At 36.6% G+C, this 22,730-nt stretch overlaps 2 protein-coding genes across 2 annotated transcripts; one reads left to right on the forward strand and one right to left on the reverse strand.

Annotated features, from left to right (window-relative positions):
* The first annotated feature begins 2,187 nt into the window (after positions 1-2,187).
* On the forward strand, positions 2,188-14,124 carry LOC140941276 (cytoplasmic phosphatidylinositol transfer protein 1-like). Its single transcript, XM_073390255.1, has 10 exons — positions 2,188-2,355; positions 4,730-4,878; positions 5,377-5,465; positions 6,321-6,328; positions 9,340-9,411; positions 9,958-10,056; positions 10,753-10,812; positions 11,379-11,474; positions 12,022-12,085; positions 12,583-14,124. Exons 1-10 carry the CDS (start codon positions 2,308-2,310, stop codon positions 12,660-12,662), a joined length of 765 nt encoding a protein of 254 aa, XP_073246356.1. The 5' UTR covers positions 2,188-2,307; the 3' UTR covers positions 12,663-14,124.
* A 2,490-nt stretch (positions 14,125-16,614) lies between these two features.
* Positions 16,615-21,225, reverse strand: LOC140941540 (LYR motif-containing protein 1-like). Its single transcript, XM_073390551.1, has 5 exons — positions 20,998-21,225; positions 19,594-19,654; positions 18,683-18,723; positions 17,432-17,485; positions 16,615-16,793 (listed from the first exon to the last, which is right to left on the reverse strand). Exons 1-5 carry the CDS (start codon positions 21,157-21,159, stop codon positions 16,725-16,727), a joined length of 387 nt encoding a protein of 128 aa, XP_073246652.1. The 5' UTR covers positions 21,160-21,225; the 3' UTR covers positions 16,615-16,724.
* Between the last annotated feature and the right edge of the window lie 1,505 nt (positions 21,226-22,730).

The raw sequence follows: 22,730 nt of genomic DNA on the forward strand, positions 1-22,730 counted from the left end.
GAGCAGGTTTAGCTGTAACCAGGTGAAAATCAAAGTGAAATTTAAAATACTATTTTGAACAAACTTGAAGCCATAAAGGAGAAAGTGGAAATACTCATTACTGGCGACAGTCGTCAGCAAAGAGGTGGTTCAAGGTCGAAAGGAGTGGAGAAAAATCACGCACCAATCAACTCCATATTGGAAAGCGTAGTTCCATCCGATATTGCCTTAGACCAGTTGGGTGGGATATCAAATCTGACAAATGAGGCTTTATCAGAACTTAAGAAAAAGGAGGTACAGGCTAAAGTCGGTGCATCCCATTTCGCGGATTTTCTTTTGAACAAGTCAAGTACAAAGGACTTGAGAGTGGGGAGAAGTTTAAAGAGACTGTGCAGAAACCAGCACTGGCTAAAAATTTAGTATTCATGTGACAACCAAATGAAAAGAGGTTGAACAGATTCAATGAGTATGGGGCTCTGTCCCGCGCACGCTCCGCGTGAATGAGAGCCTCGCTACAAGAAGTGGCCTCTTACCACTTCAGTTCTAGCTGGAAAGCACGTGCGCCAGTCATCTTTATCCCCCCCTTTTCGAAGATGTCTGGGCCATTTCCAGTTATTTTAAGTAGGTAGTACTCTTCCCCAGGATCACCAGCAGCAATAGCTACAAATGTATTCTTAATCAGGAACTCCTTTATCGAAGATAGATTCTCTGCTGACTACAGTTTCTGATCTTGTCGCTCTGTTGCGTGTCAGTCGCTGTTGACTTTCAGTCTCTAGTTGTACTGTCCGCCAAGCAGAAACATAATTGGCATTCTCACACACTTTGTAGTGCTTATTGATGCATGCAGTTTTCGTAACAAGACAATAGGCGTGTCTATATATAGCCTCCCCGCAGACGTCCTTTGGGGTTCGTTTGTCACGCATTCATTTCTCCCCCACGATCCGTGGGGGAGAAATGAATGCGTGACAAACGAAACCCCAAAGGACGTCTGCCGGCAGGGTGGCTAGTCTGTATATTCAACGAATTTTGTCCAGAAAGAACACTTTCCGTTTGACTTCTTTGAGGTACCGTCCTCGACGATTTCTACTGAATTTGTCGACGTAGAAAAAAACATGCGCGTGGCAGCATGAATGATAGGGAGTCCTCAAGTTATTTCCAGCAAAATTATAAAGGTCTGCCGCCTTTTGGATAACTTCCTGCCCCTTGATAACTGCCACTGATGTCTGCCTTGTGTTTAGGGCTTGTTTACATGGAGTGGGGGACCTCGGTCTAGTGGGGTTGGTTTCTTTTGTTTTCACGCTCTGGGGGACACAAAACAAAAGAAACCTACCCCACTAGACCGGGGTCCCCCAGACCCCCACTCCATGTAAACAGGGTCTTAAATTAGCCCCTGCGCCATCTGCGCCTACGGCCTCGACGGATAACACCCTCCTCGATCTGCATAATTCTTCATAAGATACTCAGCCTCATTAATTAATTGTTAAATGTTTGCTTTTACGGTTTACTACACGCTGCTGTAATTTGAAAAGCATCGCGATTAAACCACTTAAATACTTTAATTCGACCTGTGCTTTCCTAATAGCGGAAAAATTGAATATATGTATCTGAAATCAGTCGAGTCTACACTTAGCCTCCCACGCAGACGTTTTGTCGGGCAGGAACGCGTGATGAACCCTTAAGAATGTCTGCGTGGGAGGCTAGTCTACACTGTAATTGAACACATAGCCCACTAAGCTAGCCTACAAGACCTGAAACTGATTGACACGAAGTCTTTATGGGACTCTCTCCTCCACTTGCTATTTTTCCATTATTGCTATACAGTAGGAGACTCTGGGGAGAAGAGAGTTTATGGGATGATTGATCCAATAAGCTTACGTTTACGTTCGGGAAGCTACGTTGGCTCGTATTGGGACAAAACACTTCCCAGAATCCAAAAGCACGTCCCAGAATCAGGAGCTGGCTCTTGCCAGAATCCAGAACACATCCTAGAATCTAAGAACACATTCCAGAATCCAAAAACACTTCCCACAATCCGAAACACGTCCCAGAATCCCACGATTCTGGGACGCGTTTTTGGATTCTGGGATATGTTTTGGATTCTAGGAAGTATTAAAATACGAGCCACCGTAGGAAGCGCCTCCAGACACGCCCCACGACGCCATCATCTCGCTTTTCACCGGAGGCGAGGCAGCTAAGGTGTATAATTAACCCGACCACATATCAAACATCTTCCCACACATCATAATTCGGTCATTGTTTACGAGAATGAGGTAACGAGATTGCAAGACATTAGCTTTCAGTGAGTTATAAATTCTTATTTGAGTAGCCATGATATTGAAGGAGTACAGGATTTGTATGCCTATGACAGTGGAAGAGGTGAGAGAAAAGTTTGATTGATAATATGGCTAAATGTAATCAAATAGCTTTGACAACTGTTCTTCATCTCGAGTGTACCGGCGCGCAGATAGGGAAAAATAAAAATAAAAAAGATTGTATGCACGAAGATCTCAACTCGAAAGAAACTAAATTTAAAGAAAAAACGTTGCATTAACCGTCATCTCCTTAATTCGTTGGCAAGATGAAAGCTCTGTCTTCTAACATTTCGACTTAAAAGACTGTGATTCAAGATTCAAAGGTCGTCGACGTAACCGATTTTGCTTTAGGTCGATCCATGTCGCCTGGTAAGTTATGGATGTGGGATCACCTTAAAAAATGCTGAAGAGAAAACGTGGATAATTTAAAAAGTATGTGAATGTAAACTAGGTGGTTTGGTTGTTATTCTGGCATAAACTTTGCTTTTAAACAGTGCAGTGACCAACAACTTGCATTTTGCTGCTGATGTTTCTCGGAAATTTCTTAAGCTTAACTAGCTAAGCTTATTTGTGCCTTGAGTAAATTAAAATACTCAAACAATATCGATCAAAGTGAATCATTCAGTCAGATTAAAGAGATGTGTAAATTCGATGAAAGAGATGCTTTTTATACTTTTGTTCGTTGTACTTTTGTAATTCCAGTACTTAAAGCTGGGCGCACAGATTGGAAAACACTAAAAAGATCATTTCTAACATATAAAACACATCATGAATGTCCTGTTTTTAAACTTGTAAACTCAATACAAAGCGCTCTAAAAATAGGTGTATCACTTGTATTTCACTTTTATTTTATTCAATGGGGCATTGATTAGATTGAAATCAAATCTTGATACAATAAATTGTGTTAAATTATCACAAATAATGCGCTGAAACGTTTCGAGGGTATCGCAGATCGATTTAATTTACGTTGCATGTTAAACTTTAAAATTCACTCCAATTCTGTTAAAAGGCCCAATATCCCCTTGAAGAAAGAGGGCGCTTTAAATTTATAATATCTAAGATTTCGTGACAGCTGACCTACAGCTCACTCTTTAAATTATTAAATTATTCACAAATTTTTTGGACTGCATTAATTATGATATGCATTGAATTTTTGTGTGAATATCATGTGAGAAATATAAGGGAACATTTGTTATTTAAAGCCTGGTGGGTGCAGTAATGTTATTACAAAGCCTGCAATTAAAAATAAAATTTCCTTTTGGAATCCCTGAATTGATTCCCCCAGATTAAACTATGTCCCAGTAAAAAATTATCTCTCCCCCCCCCCCCCCCCCCCACCACCCCTACTAAACTTACCATTTTTGCATGCAAACACAAATGTTATGGGGCTTCGTTGTTCATTTTCTTGGCCATAAAAATAGTCTATTTGCTTTTGCAGGTGGTTTGTCTTTAAATAAACTATTGATTTTTTAAATGGAGCCCTGTATTGTTTTTGCTTTTTCTGTTTTTTAAAGGAGCTGTGGTACGAAATTCAGCCAAATTAGGAAATTACAAAATGCCCATTAAATTAAGAGAAACATAAAAATAACGGCTTAAAACTTTAAAGGAAGGTTAAAATGACATAACAGAAACAACAGATGCCATGGATGGGCAAAACTGAAGAAGATTGTCATAGACAGAAACGGATTGAAATTAGGGTTTTTGAAAACTGTTCAGCCTAACAGTTTTTCAAAGTTGATCCCTGCTGCTTGCAACTTCAAAACTAATGCTCAGAAGACATAATTGTTTGTCTTGGATCTCTACGTTTGTCATTTTGTCAATTTCTTTGCTTACTTTAAGTTCCGTAGAGATTGAGGGCGAGAAATTGGCAAAATTAAATAAAATGAACTGGACTGCCGTGACACAGCCCCTTTAACCTTGCGAGGTAAAAGGTCCTTTAGTCTGGATGAATTGTGAATTATTATTGTTATTATTGTTGTTGTTGTTGTTGTTGTTGTTGTTTCATCTCATTTGCTTTTAAATGTCCTTAACACATCATATTTGAATTTTCATTATACTTGTGTTGTATTTTGTAGCCAAGTTACTTTGACAATGGCCGATTCCACCTTCTATCTCTTCTTACCCTTAACTACCCCCTGTTTGGTGTGAAAGTAAAATCCACACACTCATTTAATTAATTTGTGAGTCTGGTAGAAGTTTTTTGTGTGTTTTAGCTTTGATGAGAGGTTTTAAGCAACTGTAATAAGTATTGTTAAGGTTGCTGAAATCCTAAGATCAATGTTGGCCAAGTATCTAACCGGTTGCGTACCTGTCCGGAGAGCATTGTTGTTCTTTAAAGTTGGTTAAGTAACTTCTAAAACTGTAGATGAATGACAACTGCACAGAACTTACACAAGCATTATACAAGTATTTTGATTCAATTTTTGTTCATATTTTAGTATCACATAGGACAGCTATTTATGATAAGCAAACACAGTCATGAGCAGAGTGAACAAGGTGAGGGAGTCCACGTGGTAAAAAACGAACCGCAAGAAGATGAAACACATGGCCTTGGACAGTACACAGAAAAACGGGTTTATTTATCAAGGTGAGTTTGTTTCAGAAGTTTGTGCATTGTTGCATGAATTTTATTCTTCTAAACCCTGGGTTCGATTTTCATCTGTGATTGTGTTTTGATGGTCATGTGCAAATTTAAGCAAGCACCAATGACTGTCTCTTACCAAACTAAGAGGATACTTGTATAAGTGGCTATATATACAGTCAGTCTAAGAGTGATGTCCCTCTTATAGCCAATCAACTAAAGAGAGTAAAGTAAGGGAGGGACCAACTGCAAGTGTCTGTTTTACCAAGGTGTCCGTCTTCTTAGAGGTGTCTGTTATGAGTGTCCATCCGTCTTCTTAGAGGTGTCCATTATGAGAGAGTCCACAGTATATATCATATCTGCTTGCAGAAATCCAAGAATTAGATGGCGTCTAGTGACACATTTTCTTTGTGAAAAATAATTTTGACAAAAAAAACTTGCTGAGAGTCTTAAGCTTTCCAGGTTGTAAAAAAAGAAAATCTTACTCTTATTATCTTTTCACAGCCGTCTTCCTGCATGGATTCGCTCCTACATTCCGAAACTATTTTATATAGAAGAAAAAGCATGGAATTTTTACCCATACACAGAAACAGGTAAATGCAATTTTAGTCAGAGATTGTTCGGTAAAATCTTTGCATTCTTAAATATAATAGACAGTGGTAATGTATACTTAACAGTAATAATTAGAGATAGAAATTTTCTATCACTAATTATTACTGTTAAGTATACATTACCACTGTCTATTTTTTTAGGGCACATTCAAATGATCATATTCCGGAATAAGAACCACTTTAATGAACATGATTACATACAAATGTACATCGGAATATCTTATTTCAAGCAGATTTGTTAGTATTGCAATGCAATACTTGCCAAAACAAGTGATTTCCAGGTTTTATTCCATTTATTCTCCTGCATTTCGAGAATATGGTCTATCGGAAACCACAAGACAGTGTTTCATCTCATATCATACACTGAATAAGGAGTGAAAATACAACCTGCACATTGGGCATATATTATTGTTTCATAAACTTTGATTCAATGTGTTTGGCATTCCGATGAAACACTGTGTTGAGTGTTTGTTATAAGTGCTCAAAAAAATTATTTTGTATAAGAAATTAAGGATACAAAAACAAGGAGGTTTTCATCAAAGAACATGCCATGATTTCCTTATTAATGATTTTGAGAGCAAAGCATTCAATATTTTTACCTTGTAAATTTAATTTGAAACCCAGGTTTCTCACCATTTCACCATTCATAATTGTGCTACATGCCTTGCACATGTAAACTCACCAAAAATTCAGATTCAGAGGTTTTAATTTGTCGTAAAATGTTTTACGGTGTGGGTTGGGTTTGAAATTAAAACTATTTGTATGGCCAGGGGTGATTATTATGATTAATAATTGTTTATTATTTCTTTTTCTATACCATCATCCATTCCTGTGCAGAATACTGTGTGAGTACTTACTTATAAAACCATTCATTCATTATCAACCTCTTAAGAACATTACTTTACTTGTAAATTCAATAATGATATTGCCATCAGGCAATGCTAATTTGGCAGGCAAAAGGATGGAGTAATATATATTAAATATTTGCTTTACTATGACTGATGATCATAAGTTAGGAAAATCTGACTGCATGAACATACATGTGATTATTGATTATGAAATCTTAACCTATTTCTATCAGTGCCTTGGCTGAAACCAGCTAATGTGAGATTGCACTGTGGGTAGAAAACATAGATCGATGTTCTAGAGTCATTCCTGCATTAAGGGTTTCTGAATAAGGGGCTTTAACCTTTCACTCCCAAAAATGGCCAAAGTAAAACTCAACAAAATTTCCATGTATCTTTTTGTAAAAACAACTTCTGAAAAGTCAATAGTACCATGTGAAAGTATTGCCAAAGAGATTTCATTTGAAAGGAAACACCATAGGATTTGATCCATAGACTCAAAAGTTAGAACAACATACTAAATAAATAGTGCCATGTGAAAGTACTGCTGAAGAGATTTCATTCGAATGGTCACTGCACAGGATTTCATCCACAGACTTAAAAGTTAGAACAGGTTTACAAGGCCTCTCTCTTTTACTCTGAGAATGGAAGGGTTTAAATGGATCCATTATTTTAAAGCAGTCCTCTCTGTGTCTTGATACATCAATTAAATGAAACACTTCAAATCATACTTCATTATTATTTTGTCCTTATCGGAAATCACATGTTTTAGAAAATACAGTTTAAAGGTCAAATGAACCAAAATTTCGACTTTTTTTATTTTCGTTTAATTCTAGTGAAATGTGTTTAATACAAACCAAATAAACATACTATGAAGTTTCAGCTCAATTGAAGCAAGTATCTCTGAGATATTCGCAATTAAAAATTGCTATTTTTTAGCCCTTATCTTCGTAGAGCGGTCGGAAAAATTGTCGGAAAAAACAGCTTGTGACGTCAATGTTGGTCAGGTGAAAAAAAGCGGGAAATGCAAAACAGAGTTTTTCGAGTCGACTTGGCGCAGAAGTGGTTTGTGTGGCCATAAACCTGGAAAGAACAGGCAATTTGTCTTCAAAAGTTGCACGCTGTGGTTATGACCTTCTTATTATCTAATTTTCTCGAAGAATACTCATAGTAAAACGGACTTTAACGACATTTACTAATTTCCTTGAGTTGTACTGGAAATGTGCGTGCGTAAGTCCGATTTTTTTCAAGATGCATTCACAAAATGTGTTCATATAAGGAAGCTCCTGGATATATAAGGTCGGGAGCTCCACCGTGGACACAAAACAAAATATCTTTGTATAATAATCTGTCCTAAGAAATTCAAGTTTGCCCACAATGTGTTTGAAGTCACTGAACTTTGTCGCACTCGAGCTGATATTTTAAAACCCACGCTCGATCGTACACTTCTAGCTTCGCAGATCACTTGAGGGCCATGTGTTAGAAAACTCTTTACTGGGTTAATCATGTATCTACCCTCTCAAAATAAAGAACATTGTATTGTATTGTACATTGTATCACTAAAATATAAACAAAATCCTCAATGTATAAGTTTTGGCGTGGGCAGAAAAAGAGTTAATCTTTATCTAGTAAATCTTCCCCAAGATCGGATTCAAAGCAACCATAGTTTTTTAAACTTGATCGTTTCGCGCAGATTAATTTTGCTTTGTGTTGACATGTCCATGCGAGGGTCTTCATTCAAGCTAATTAAACTCAGCAAACTGAATCATTAGAAAATGCAGAAAACTGCACATAAGGATTTGTTTTGCTCGCTTCAGCGGTCAAATCCAGCTCCAGGAATTATTTACGGGCAAAGAGTCGATTGTTTTGGAGTCACTCGCATGCGTTAGCCGTTATGGTTCTTTGACTAAAGACAAGGATAAAGCTGGTTCTGCAAAGGTAAATAAATCTGGGCATGAAAAACAAGTAACCATAACTACTAATAACAGAATACAAGCAGGTTTTAATTCAACCCGACAAAAGAGGGCGAAGCACTAGACACAAAATCAACTCACAAATCGAATGCACGATTATCAGAAAAATACAAACCTGTTTGGAAATGTTCAAAACGTTTTATTCCACCTCAGACTGACGGAATGATCTGTTTTTACTCTAACATTGGTTGTGCTGAATCCAAACTAATTTTCAAGTGACGAAAAAACAACAAAACGTAACAACAACAACAAAAGCCTTTACAAGGAACAAACGTTTGCACCTCGTGTATTTCATTCAGTCTCGGTCAGAACTCTCACAGAACAACAGAACGAGACAAACAAACGCGGGCGATAAGGGATGCGCAGAAGCTTGCACAGAACGTTTTCCCCCCCCTGAAAGTTCCCTGAAAGACCAACATTGACGTCACGTAGTCTCCAGTCTATCATGCGGCCATTTCAGAAACGTTTTCGTGAAGTCTTCGGAAATGCTCGGATTTTGATCTTTTATCTTTCTATAAAGGCTTGGGAAGAAAAATCTTTACCCAAATCTCACTTAGCATTGTTCTTTTTAGTGTTTGGTGAAGGTAAAGCGACAAAAGAAAATATGTCAATTTTTTGGTTCATTTGACCTTTAAATAGAAATGATATTTTTTTACAATAACTGAGCAAAGCTTCTCACTCTGATTGGGTGAGAGCTATGGAGAGTATAGACCATGGAAATGACGTAACATGTCGCGCGTTATTTTGCAAGAAACTCTGCAGGAAACTCAAAATAAATGTTATTGTAAAAAACTAATCATGACCACAATTTTCCATGGTCTTCGCCCTTAAAGACCATGGAAATGATGCCATAAAATGTTCAAAACTTTGCTTTGAAACCAATCTGCTCCGGCTCATGGTTCCACTTGAGTTTTGAACATTTTATGACATCATTTCTATGGTCTATAAGAGAGTAGACCATGGAAAATTGTGGTTGATTTGTTAAATACATGCATGTAATACATGTAATTTATGATGGTATATTTTCCTTTCTTCCAGTGTTCTTTTTTACCAAGATTTTCCATTAAAATACGAACAAAATATTTCAATGACAATGGAAGTAGCCAAAATGTATGTATCCTGTTCTTGTTTGTTCTTACTCGTTATCAAAAAAAAAAAAATTGGGCATTTCCAGCAAATATACATACCATACCACGGAAGGTTTCCATATTTTAAACCCCCCCCCCCCACCTTGCCTTTGGAATGTCGAAAATGGGTTATCCCTCCATGCCCTTGGAATTCCAGATTGAAACTACTATGAGGTGAAATTGCATTTCAAAAACTAACAAATATCAGCCACTGAATTAATTTAATTTTTAGGCCATTTTCACTTATTTGTATGGTTTTGTTGTTGATTTTTGTTTTGTGGGAACTTATTTTTGTTGATCTTGAAAAAACCTTGAACATTAGATAAATGCTGGATAAGATATTAAAGATGTAGGGAAACTGTTACAAATATTTGCAGGGATGAAAAGATGTGGGTCTCCTACATCATAAATTTTAACTTTTAAACTACAGTTGAGAAAGGTTCTGAAGATTTGACACTTGGGCTATGTTATATAAAACTTCCATGTGTCTTTATTGTAATCTAATTTGTTATTCTAAATTTGTTTGTAGTGTTTTGATTTAAATGAGGAAATGCTTGAATCTAGAGAAGTTGTAAATGTTGACATAGCATATGATGAATTACCAGAAAAACATTACACCCCTGAAGAGGTAAGAGGTGATGGAGCATATTATATTATAAGCTGGCCATTCATAGCCCATCATTTTCTTTGCAAGTGTATGATGCACTCCAAACCCAACCATTGTTCACTTGTAAAACTGATTATGTATAGTAACAACACAATTTCCCCCATTTTACGTCAAGTTGTTGATTTTTTTTTCCACCAGTTAAGGGTATAATATTATTTCCCTTGCAGTGTGATTTGTGCTATTTCACTGAAGCAGAAGGGCCAATGTAGTCAAGAGCTACCATTTATATATTTAAGTCCATGTGAAGTGAAATTTCAGTTACCCACTGCAACCAATGTATTTTTATAATCTTCTAGGAGGCAGGTGGTCGGCACGTCCGACTCGCAATCCAGTGGTCCCGGGTTCAAGTCCCGCTCTGGCAACTTGCTGGATTTGTTGTCGGTCGTGCCAAGCTCAAATTCTCGGCCACGCTTGTAAATAGCCAACTGGTTGCCTCCTGCCAGTTGGGATTTTAAATCCTGTTATGTTGTATTTGAATATTTGTTTTCTGAGTATTTGCAGAATGTAAAGCGCTTTGGATCACTAAGAGAAAGGCGCTATATAAGTGTGTATTATTATTATTATTATTATTATTATTATCATTATTATTATTATTATTATTATTATTAGAAATACGTTTCCTGTATTTTTAATGTGTTCTTTGTTTTTTACTTTCAGGACTGTAGATATTTTAAATCAAAGAAAACAGGTAGAGGTCCATTAAAGGAGGGTTGGAGGGTGAGTAGATTTTTATACAATTACCATTTAATTGAAAAAGGTTTGAACAGAAGAACTCCACCTCTCCCCCCCCTCCTCACCCACATAAATTACCTTTCTCTAATGTTCACCAAAACACAAAATCATCAGGGTTGTCACTAAGATTTCAAGTTGCCAGCTAAATACAACAACTAGGCGTGGAATCAGACAGATACGGATTTCTTTTGGTTCTATTTTTTTTCTATTTTCCTATGAAAGTACCTAGGACCCACATTCATAGAAGGTGGGGGAAAACCGTGGCCCCCACCACTTAATCACAGCCCTGATCATTGGGTCAGTTTCTTATTTTAAAAACTTGTTTTTTTAATAGCCAATTTTGAAATAAGTGTGCCTGGCATAAGCAGTCAGGTCATCAGGGTTTCACTTGAAGGCCATTCAGGCCAAAGGCGAATTTGTTTATAGTAATACTTTCCTCATTGGCATACAACTTAACTCATAGAAGGCCTGGTCAGATATAGAAATTAAAATCAATGGTTGAAAGAATTCACTTGAGTAATTTTTTCTTTGTTTCTCCTTTTACACTGCAGGATGACTCACAGCCAATCATGTGCTCATACAAGCTAGTCACTGTTAGATTTGATGTCTGGGGACTAGCCTCAAGAGTTGAGTCCTTTGTTCATAATGTGAGTGTGACAGTTCAAAAATCCATGCACTGGAAGACTGACCCATAATTTTTCAAAAATGATGACTAGTTATTAAAATCATAACAATTCTTTAAACTCAGCCTCACCAACATTACTGAGATAAGATATTCTTTTGAATTGTGATGTTAAGAGGAATGTCAGTGATACAAAAAATAAAAGTATATTACACTATATAGCCACCATTCTTGGATTGGGTCAATGTACTAATAACTATGTTTTAACTACTATAACTACATTTACTAATGATTGATTGTAATAAGTTTTAATATTATTTAATTTTAGTGAGGACCTAAGCCCTGAAAACCACTAAATGTGATGGGAGCTTCCTCTATAAAGATTGTTTAATTATTATTTATTATTATTATCTATTAAATAGACAATAATAATATATAATTATAAAGTTGTAATACTGCCAAAGAACTGGGGACTACTTTGAAGAAGTTCCACAGGATGCTAGGAATTTGGAAATAATTCTTTTGAAAAGTTAATGACTAAGTAATAAAATGATTGAACATTTCATCCATAGGTTATCCGAGACATTTTATTACTTGGTCACAGACAGGCATTTGCATGGATTGATGATTGGATAGGTGGGTGCAAGCTATCTCCCTAAAGACTTGCTGTACTTAAGTGCTGTTTTTATCAACCCTTTTACTTCCAATAATAGCCAAAGAAAACTTTCACAAAAAATGTTACCTAAAAGATTGTTTAGGGCTGTCATTGAGAGGCAGGGGCCAGGGATTTCCCCCGACTACTTTTATTGGAAAATAGAAGGAAACTAGAAACAAAAGATATCCCTAGCTGTTCGATTCCCCGCCTACTCGTTGTATTTACCCAGCAACTTGAAATCTTAGTGACAACCCTGTTCTTCACAAAAAAAATTAACTTCTTTCTGTAAATTTGTAACAAAAAATTAAGTACTGTGCAAATGTTCTGCTCAGAAGTTTTCATTTGAATGGTAATACCAAAGACTTTTGTTTACAGAGTTAAAAGTTTATACAGTTATAATAATCATGCCATAATAGTCGTCTTCTAGAAAATAAATGAAGAAGTCAAGCAAACTCAGTTGTACCTTTCTTCTTGGCAGATATGGGCATAGATGATGTTAGAGAGTATGAGAAAGACATGCAGGAAAAAACGAACAACAAAGTTGGAGCTGACATGTAGATTTGTTTTTCAATAGTGTTTACCCTTGAGACAGAAAAAACATCATTTTTAAAATTCAGTGATAAAGTTTTTAAAAACATTAGTGTGGATAGAAATTATTACAGGAAACCTACTTGTTTTTGGTGTTAATACTGCTGGACGGTTTTCTTCTTTGAGGCAGCTGCCAAGAGTATTCACTTTAGAACCTCTCTTAAATTAATACACCAGTTACAAAAGAAACCCTGATCATGTGTATTTTGCCGTAAAGTGTTTTCCCGTCTGTTTTTTAGGCTTAGTTACGTTAGGCTTACTAAGCTGTTTATTATGGCATCTTCCATCAAGCAGATATTTTACTTACTGTTTTGGCATTTGGTAGTCACCTACACAGCCATGTTTTTTTGCGTCGTCACGCAACACGGGAAGCATTGCATGGCTTCAAAGAATGGCTGTGTGGGAGACTAAGCACTTGGTGGAATGTCTTGAAATATTATGAAATTATGGAAAGGATGTCACATGTTATTTTCAAGTGAAAAACTCGTATTTGTGGCAGCTTAGCTTTGAGAAATGTCCACATAAAAGGAATTCATTTGTGTAACATCAAGGTTAGTCCTAAAATGATGTTACTGAAGGGAGGGAGCGAGAATTATTTTTTCTAACTTGCCATTTTTCACTTTTGTACAAAATAATTGTCATAAAAATCAGAAAAACTCTTATGATTCAAGTTTTCCTTGTGTCCAGCCTAGTCCCACGGTCAAAAGGGAACACTCTAGGTAGCGGCCTTCAAAGTTTGACCTTGCGCTAAGACAAGGGACTAAAATATTTGTAATTAGTTATACATAAGTTTTGTATTTTTTATTTTTATGAGATCTTACTTGCACATGTTAGCAGGGTAAAAACAAGGTACGCTGTCTTACAATGTTGTAGGTATCTCCATCCTCAAGGTAAACCACTATTCACCGAAGCAAAAGGCTAACCTTAATAGGTTGTTTATTGGATTAACCTGAGAATGGATGTAACATACAGCACATAGTTTACACACAGGTTTTTTTTATTTATTTTATGTTTTACATTTTGAACTCCCCTACTGAGGAGAAGTCTAGCCTGGGAAAACAGCCAACATTTCAGGATGCCACCTCTGGTTTCCTTGCAAAATGACATCTGAGAAATGACCACAGAATTTTCATACTCTGATAATGTGTCACTACCCAGATCTGGGCAGTGCATCTGATTGGTTAAAAATTTGCTTTATCCGATCAAAGGCACAATCCAGATCTGAGGAGTGATGCATGATCAGTATGGAATTTCTGTGATCATTCCTCAGACATCATTTCATGGGGAAACTAGTGCTGAGGCTAAAAAAATTTTGGTTGTTTTCTCAGGCTAGGAGGGGTTAAGGCTGAAACGATTACCACATTAGGGAGATTTAAATATGACAGTAATGGCAACAAGAACATCAAAAAATTAAAACAACTCTGCACATGCATCACACGTTTTACATTTCTTTGCCTCCTCGACGACTTCAACAAGAAATTCCTTCATGTCACATTTATGGAGGGAGTAATAACGACTCGAAGTAAGCGGATGAAATTCAGGCTAATTTATTCTTTCATTATCATGAATACTTATAGCAATCATCTAGAAACATTAGACATGACAGTGCTACAAGACTCAAAGGAAATCGGACCAGAAAATGTGCATTTGAAAACCTTGTTGAATTTGTGAAGTACAAATGAATATATATCCATGAGTCATGGACCAAACTAACTTTGTGTCAACAACTAACTCTATTCATTCTTCTAATAAGATTTTGAATTATTTTGTCCAACAAAACGATAGCTATTCTTATTGTGGTCAGGCCTTTGTAACTGTGTATGCATACTAATATCAGAGATAGAAGGAGTAGTGATTTATAGGCCCTTTGCAGCTGGGGTGACGTGACCAAATCTTTCCTTAAAAAAATCTATATTATGGGCTATAACTTAAAGAATGCCAGAGATTGAAAGAGCAAATCGAAAATACCAAAATGGCCAAGTTTGGGCCCCTGGTATTACAGAGTACTGTTTATACAGCAGTTTGAACTTTTGGAAAATTAAGAGGATTTGTGTGGAAAATGTTGCTGGAGAGCAAGGCCTTGCTCTCCAACAACTTTTTAAAAAAAATTCAGACTGTCATAGAATCTCATTCTTGAATGATGGGGACCTCAAACTTGGCGATTTTGATATTTTCGACATGCTTCTTCCATTTCTGAAATTTACTAAGTTATGGCCCATAATTGTATGAAAAGTAAGTCACGTGATGGCTTAGCTGCGAAGGGCCTATTGGAAATCCTTAAAGTTTGTAGAATTTTGATCATGCTGATGGTAGGAAGACAATGCAACATACAAAATAAAAAGACTAGTGATAGCATAATATCACTAAGCTTTTTTTAAACGTCTTAGGCCATTTTTTGGCATTCCAAGATCTTACATCACAACTTATAAATAAAGATAATTGCTAGAAAAGAAAAGACAATAAACTATTGATTTGTATAAAAACTGTGGCACAGCAGCTACCTCGAATAATTCGTTCTGCAATACCAAGAAGTATTGTAATAATAATTATTCTTACAGTCGTTAGGCCAACTAATGGTGGGTTGGCAGAAAGTGTTGAGTTAGGCAGCTTTATTGTTGATTTGAATTAGCTATGTCAAGCTGATTTTAAAATAATTTTGGAACATTAGGACCGGCCAAGCAGGTTTTAGCTCGGTCATGGCTCATTTCTGACTGGTGAAAATGTTGAAACTCAGCAATATTATAAACTGGTAACTGGGATTCTCATAGCCGCAGTGCGAGACTGTCAGACGGTGTCCTATTTCCATATATTTCTCTGAATTTATGACTGCAAGTGGCTAAAATATTTTAGCTATTTGATATTTTTGTCGTGGTTTTTTCATTTTAGTGTGGCTTGACTATAAACTTTCAGTGCCTGTAAAGTGGGTCTTAGGATGAACAAAATATTATGTACTAGGTTGTTATTTTCTGAGATTTATAAAAAAGACTCCCAAACAACTAGTCTTGTTACCAAAACTTGTTGGCTCACAAGTGGTGAAACAAGAGAAAGTAATATTATTATTTTCTGTATACTGTAGTGGTATTTCTTTGTTACCTTTTTGACGCAAAATTAACTCTCACTCATAATAAATTATTAATGTACAGAACAGTGAAAAACAGGTTTTCAATAGTCTCCATAGCCCATAAAATGTTTTATTTTTGGGATGTAAATATTTTAAATCAAACTGTATAAAATAATGAGTGAATAAATAAATTTTGATACACCAACTGTAAGTGTACAGTAACTTGTCCATTAGCTTGTTCCAGATGTTCAGATAATGGCTGGTGAAAAGATAAGTGGGCAGGAAAAAAAACAGTGAGGGGTAGGGAGACAGAGAGCCAACGTTTGTAGATGTCTTGTTTATGAAGGAAATTGAGTCTCGGGCCGTGGTTGTTCAAAATAAAGTTGGATAGCGCTATCCACTGGATAAATCACTATCCAGCAAGATAAGTATTTGGGAAACCAATTGCACTATCCTTTGGATAGAGATTTATCCAGTGGATGGCGGTACCCACCTTTTGAACAACTGGGGCCTGGGCCCAGTTGTTCGAAGGCTGATTAGCGCTTAACCCAGGGTTAAATTTAACCCGCATTTCTTTTTCTTTGTTCAAAAGCATTTTCTCGGATAATTTTCTCTGTTATTCCTAAGAGTATCCAATCATTAACCTGTTGACAGAAAGATTAAAAATGAATCTACTTTTTAAGCTTTCAAATCTGATTTCAAATTTCACACTAACCCTGGGTTATCTTAACCCAGCTTTGAACAACCCGGCTCTGGTGTTTTAGAATGGATTATTACTTAAGTCTGATACCAACACTGATTTAGTGTCTCAGTTTACTGTGCAGAGGTTCTCTGACTAACTTTATCATCAATGTTCACTGGAAAACTTTGGTATATGTGAGTTAGATCAAAATGTCGGGATTGCAAAACAAAATCACTGTCCTGCACTGACTTAGTAAATTTTGTGATCAAGCAACAGATCAATTCATCGGTCATTCTTGCACTAAGCCCAGGCGAGCAAGCTTCTTTAGGCGCTCACGGTGGTATTCTTTTGACTGCACCTAGAACAGAAAGAAAAGAAGTGATCACTAACTGCTGAGAAAGGAGTGCTTACATGTACTGATCGTTGGTCAAACTTCTCCACCCTGGTGAAGAAGATTTGGGTGTGTCTGTTATAATAAGGGGTTTTATTATTATAGTAAAACCTGATTGCAACAAACACATACCTAACTCTTCTTCCCAATTTTAGGTCTTGTTCTATTTTATCTGGCCATTTACTAGCCTTCATTTTGGTTGAAAAAGTTTCAACAAAAAAACCAAAGATGATGAAGTTATTTTGAAGGATGCACATGTGGATTGTGGTACAAACTTTTCATTGAAATTTCCAGGTCGACTTTACATCCCTGTCCCTGATTGTTTATTTTGCATTTTTCTCTTGCCTTTTTGTCTGAATCATGCCCATTTGGGTTTGGTTTTAATGATACAACAAGCAGCAAAAGGGATGTGGATTCACACAGGTGGTTATGGACATTTCAGTTGTGAATACGTTAAAGTTAAGTTCAAATCCCATAAAAGACTGAATTTTTTAAGGGTTTTCCCAACTGCACATCAATATTGCATCTATAGCCGCAATGATCTTATCAACATTCAATTCAATTTCCCTCAAAGTTGGAAACTTCCTGGTAAACTGATAGCTTACCAAAGACATCATCAAGTGGCTCCTGTTTGACATTCGAGGAAGCTGGCTAAATTCCTATGGCAAAATATTTTCCATTAAACATGACCACTACTAAGTACCAATAACAAGTCAGAGTTTCTCCCGCCTTGCCATATCAATCCCTAACCAATAAGAAAGGTTATTACGATAAAACGTACTGAATTTACCCACATTCTTATACGTCACACCCATGTATAAGCTGCACCCAAAAGTTTTCCCCGACAAATTGCAATCGAAAGTCATAGTAATACCATGGTTATTCTGCTTAAAGCTGGTAGAAGGGTAGCAGAATAGGGACCTGGTAAGCCTTAACCAACATTTCTTTAGTAAAGAAAACTTTCCCAGAAAGGTGAGGGTCCTTTATTGATTGCCAACAAGTTTCTGATAATGCAGGGAAGTATTCATATAGGTGACAATCATTTTAGTGATGAATCTTGAGGATGACATGAGGTTTTCATGAATTTGTCTGCCTTACTAAGCCACCAGTTGCGGCCAATTCACTAATGGAGGTGTGAAGAAATTGATTCCATCTTGCTTCATGGAGATGATTTGCTCCTTGAAAGCTCCATCAGAGAATAACTGCTGACAGCAAACAGTAATAATTGTATGTCAAGTTGTCTGGCCAAGACAACCACACACCACCCTCCAAGCACCTCCAGTTTTTTTTAAATAAGAGAGACTACCCCAGGATTCTTAAACTGACCAGATTTTTTGCGTACCTCTCCTCTATCCCAATGACCGCTTTCCCCTTGCCAGCACTCACTTTCACGTTGAAACTTCTAGTTATATTGTTAATTGGCCCGCGAGCAAGCTCTCTGAGGCGCTCTGGTGACAGGGTGGGAAAAGGAAGGAGAAATTGCAACTATCAGGGCTCAAAATTAACTTTTTAGTGCTCTTGCAAAGTTTTGCAAGTACGATTTTTTTCCACTAGCAAACTGGTGAGACCACTAGCAAATTCTTTCCCTTTGTTTTGCAGACATGGATAATTCTAACTCACAAATGTTTGCTAGCACAAACTTTTTCAATGCAGATATTCAAATTCAAGAGACATAGTTGCAAGCTCTCCTTCCTTCCCCACACCCCAACCCCCTCTGCCAGAGTGCCCCAGAGGGTTTGCACGCAGGCTAATTGTTAAATATCTTAAGAGAAAGTGGAGTTTCTTTTTTGACATTGAATAAATATAAATGATTGCAATGGTATGAAAGTAACATAATCTGAACTAACAAGGCTTACCGATGTCAAAACATCAAGATAAGGTGTTCCAAAATCAAGTGCTGAAATAAAGTAAAACAGAAAAATTCTAGTTTACAGTCAAACCAGGTCAAGCGTACCCCCCAAGAATACATTAATGAATTTATTATTCAAAAGTTGAATCCGTTGCTAGACGTAGATTTCAGATTGATCTCTGCATTCTTGCATGTGTAATGAGCCGTGAATTCACACGCGAGGCAGTTATGAAATTTCTACCAGCTCCATTTTCCTGAAATTGATGTAAATGTCTTCTAAGAAGCTTAATCCATTCAAAGATTTCCAATCTGACCAAATACAGAGAAGTTCTCGTAAAATATTCACTGCTCATTACGCATGCAGAAATGTCGCTTTTAATTTGACACCAGGTACGGGAACGACTAACGGATTCATTTTTCAAATAATCAATTCATTAATAGAATCTTGGGGGGTACGCTTGACTTGGTTTGACTGTAAAATTAAATTAATTTGATCATCATTTGACAGTGAATAATAAGGTAGAAGTGATGACACGAAATGCTACTTTAAAATTTTGGAAAGGTTTAAATGCTTCCTGGCAAAGAAACTGAATTAATGCTGAGTATCAGAAGTTATTTCACAATGCTTGATTTTTATTTTTACATGGTAGGTATATGTACCCTGTTGAATGCTCATAAGGTAGTCTTTTAGAAAAAAAATTGCATATAAATATGATAATGATTATCAGTGGTAAACTTTAGATCTATCTACTCAGTAGCCTCATGAGGGATCATAGTCCACCACTCACACCCAGTTTAAAATAATGTAGCAAATTCAGTTATTCATTCTCAGTCAAAGCACTACAAAATCAAAACTTCTTGTCACATTTCTGGGAGGTGGAACCGTATTTAAAAAATTTGTTTTAAAAAGCCTCATACCAATTTCAATTCGAGCAGTTGCCTCGAAAATACGTAGTTCTATTTCTACAGGTTGAGTAATCTGCAAATACAGTAAAACAGTATTAAGACCCTTGTTCCAAAATGAAACATCAAAAATGACTCAAAGTCATTATAAAGTGTGAAAAAATACATTAAGCATTTGAAGATGATTTTGATGCTCAGTTTGCATGTATACAGTCTTGTGAAACATCAAAAGGAAAAAAGGGCCAAAGAAACAAACAAACATTGATTGGACTGGCCAATTCAAAGGAAGTTAGAAGAACTGGAAGGCCGCAGACTGTCCAACCACCCTGTTCTCGTTGGGATCCTCCCAATTTTGCTCGAAAATCCCGAATATGCGAGTGGGATAGGAAAAATCCCAATTTTGACACAACTTTGCTGTGATATTTTCAAGTGAATTCTTTTGAGAATTATACAAGAACATATAATAGAGTATACTTGACTCACACTGACATCCAGAAAACTTTAAAAGCCATACAAAACATAAAATAAATCGAGCAATTGTACATGAGGCCATGCAAAAAAAAAAGCATCAAAATGACAAAATTTAGCGAACATAATTTTAAACAAAAATATTCCTCTCAGAACACTAAAAATGGCATTTTAGAGGACCAAGATTTCTGCAAAATTTTACGTGGGAAGATTACCCTTAGACCCCCCCTAGTGGCCCACCCCTTCCGCGCTCGTGTGATTCCTCGATTATTAAAAAATATCCCGATTTTATATACTCAAAAGGTTGGACAGTCTGAGGTTGCATCATTGGCTAATATTTGGATTGTAGTACTCAAACAGCCAACAATTTTATTAGATGAATGATGGCATGCAACAAATGGGGGCAACTCCACCCTTGTCCCAGTCATCCTCAACACATTGGGAAGTGACATCACCCATCAAGCTTATCAAAAGAATTTGCTATTATGCAGGTTCCAAGCCTCCTATGCTCACTTGGATAGTGCAAAGAGGCCTGGAAACAAAGGCTGGAACAGCTCTGCCTGATGATGGAAGATTTTAAAATGCTTTAATAGTGAAGATGAAACAGTCAAATTACTGGCCGAAAAAGAACGCACACAAAAAATGTCAGCTGCTTTTTACAGAGTTACTACATTAAAAACATCCTTTGGAATCCTAAAACTGCCAAAGAACAAACAAACTGTTCTGAAATGTAAGGACATGTGAGCTTTGAAGTATTTTCAATGACTGATGAAAAAAAAAAATTGGGGGGGTCCCCTGTAACATGACACAAACTCATTATATAAAACAGCCTATCTGGCATGTCCTACTGTTGTGCTCAAATATCATTTATATTACTATGCTTGTAAGTACGTTATCAGCTGTTATAACAGTGTTCACTTCACCTAAACGGGAAAACCAAGAGCAACTCACATTCTTGTATCTTCGAAACAACCTGCGCGCCTCATTGCGTATGTACTGACTCTCTGTATCGGCATCTCCCATGGTTAGTTCATGCCAATGTCGCGCTATTCGGAATATGCGACGATATAACGACAAAACTTCTTTCCTATAAAATAATGGTTCAATCATCATCTTCTTCTGTAGAGGAAAAACCACGTATAAAAATGTGCACTTTTAAACTCGAGTCCGCCATGTTGAAAAATCGTGTACCAACTTCATATACGGTACACGAAAGAAATGGTGCACAGGAACCCCAGGATATGGGAATATGGGCACTTCTATGCTGGCCCATCTGAGCAATCATCTTACGAATGTCTAAGAGGGTTATGGAGGAACGCTTGAAATTGAGGGGTTGATAACCGGGTGGGCGGGTTGGTGACTTCTAACAAGCAAGAAACTAAACACTTCGCCGCGCGTAATCAATTACCTACAAATGAGAATTTAGAAGGTTGTAAGTATACAAGAAGACCGCCGCACAACAACAGGACTTTCTTATAGCACCAAAGGCGTTTCACTCTTAGAAAATATTTCAACAATGTCCAACACGAGGAACTTTGAACATGACAAAAATATCACTTGTGAACACCAGATAAAAGATGAAAACTCAAATTTTGAATCCCCAAGTTTCAGTGGCACGAAATTCCCCAAGTAAAAATTGGGGATGAAACTAAACTAACTTCCCCAACAAAAATAAAAGAGGAGAATGTACTCAGTTTAACGTACTTCATAAGTTTCAGATATAAACCTCAGAAACGTGTATCAACCTGTAATGTATTTATCATACCAGTTTAGTACTTTCTTTTTTTAAAAAAATGTAACCTTATGATATAGTTGATGGTGGTGGTGTCGACACTTAGCAGAAATGTTAAATACTATGACACTTAACTGAAAGCCTGTCATCATCATCATCATCAACAGCGACAACATCATCATCACCACACTGGGTAAAACGTTTTTTGTCAATACGTTTTTGCAGTGGAAAATAGCGGTTATCAAAGTCAGCATTAATTGTAACAATATAATTTTTTATCAATAATTTTAAGTGATTTCAAGAACATCTGCGCTGGGAGGCTAGAGATCCGCTTTAAATTAATTGTATGAATTACCCCCGCTACAAAATTAAATTACTGAACGGAAATGAAAAAGAGGGTGCCAGAAGAAATATTTTATTTAGCAAAATACTTTCTTTGGTCATTCTTTTTGCTGAAGTAAAGCATTTGCTATTGTGTTCCACTATTTGTTATGTTTTAAATTCTTTGTGCCCGGAAGTTTTTTTTTTTAGCGTCATTTGCATGCAGGTAGAAAATTGAAGACACTCAATCGGAGTCTGTATTAGCTATGTCAAAACAGATGAACTCTAGTTCACCGTTCACCAATTCGAAACGAAGAGCTCTTTGGTTATTTTTATTTACTTACCTATAGTCAAGAGGTTAATATTACTAAAACATGTATCGCGTGTCCTCTAGGTCTTCTATAAATTGAGGGCACTCACGAACAAAGACTAATTAGGAACAGTAATTTTAATATTCATTTTCGTACTGCAGGTACACTGCACAAATTAGAAATTTTAAATAATTACTCAATAGCTCACGTTCGATATATTAAAATTCTAACATGACTTCGAGGCTTTCTGGTTTGGTTTTCTTTGTGCTCAAGTCTCTTCTGGGAATTGCGAGACAATGGAGTCGTGAAACAGTTGCAAT

This window comes from Porites lutea, chromosome 6 (assembly GCF_958299795.1).
Source record: "Porites lutea chromosome 6, jaPorLute2.1, whole genome shotgun sequence".
In the NCBI taxonomy this organism is placed as follows: Eukaryota; Metazoa; Cnidaria; class Anthozoa; order Scleractinia; family Poritidae; genus Porites; species Porites lutea.

What these genes read in the sequence shown, in the direction of transcription:
- LOC140941276 (XM_073390255.1), top strand. Translation starts at nt 2,308, where the DNA reads ATGATATTGAAGGAGTACAGGATTTGTATGCCTATGACAGTGGAAGAG. An exon ending in AACATTACACCCCTGAAGAG is followed by an intron (nt 10,057 to 10,752) that starts GTAAGAGGTGAT and finishes TTTTACTTTCAG; the next exon opens with GACTGTAGATATTTTAAATC. An exon ending in CATTAAAGGAGGGTTGGAGG is followed by an intron (nt 10,813 to 11,378) that starts GTGAGTAGATTT and finishes TTTACACTGCAG; the next exon opens with GATGACTCACAGCCAATCAT.
- LOC140941540 (XM_073390551.1), bottom strand. Translation starts at nt 21,159, where the DNA reads ATGATGATTGAACCATTATTTTATAGGAAAGAAGTTTTGTCGTTATAT. An exon ending in AACTGCTCGAATTGAAATTG is followed by an intron (nt 18,724 to 19,593) that starts GTATGAGGCTTT and finishes ACTTTATTTCAG; the next exon opens with CACTTGATTTTGGAACACCT. An exon ending in ATCTTGATGTTTTGACATCG is followed by an intron (nt 17,486 to 18,682) that starts GTAAGCCTTGTT and finishes ATTTTGCCATAG; the next exon opens with GAATTTAGCCAGCTTCCTCG.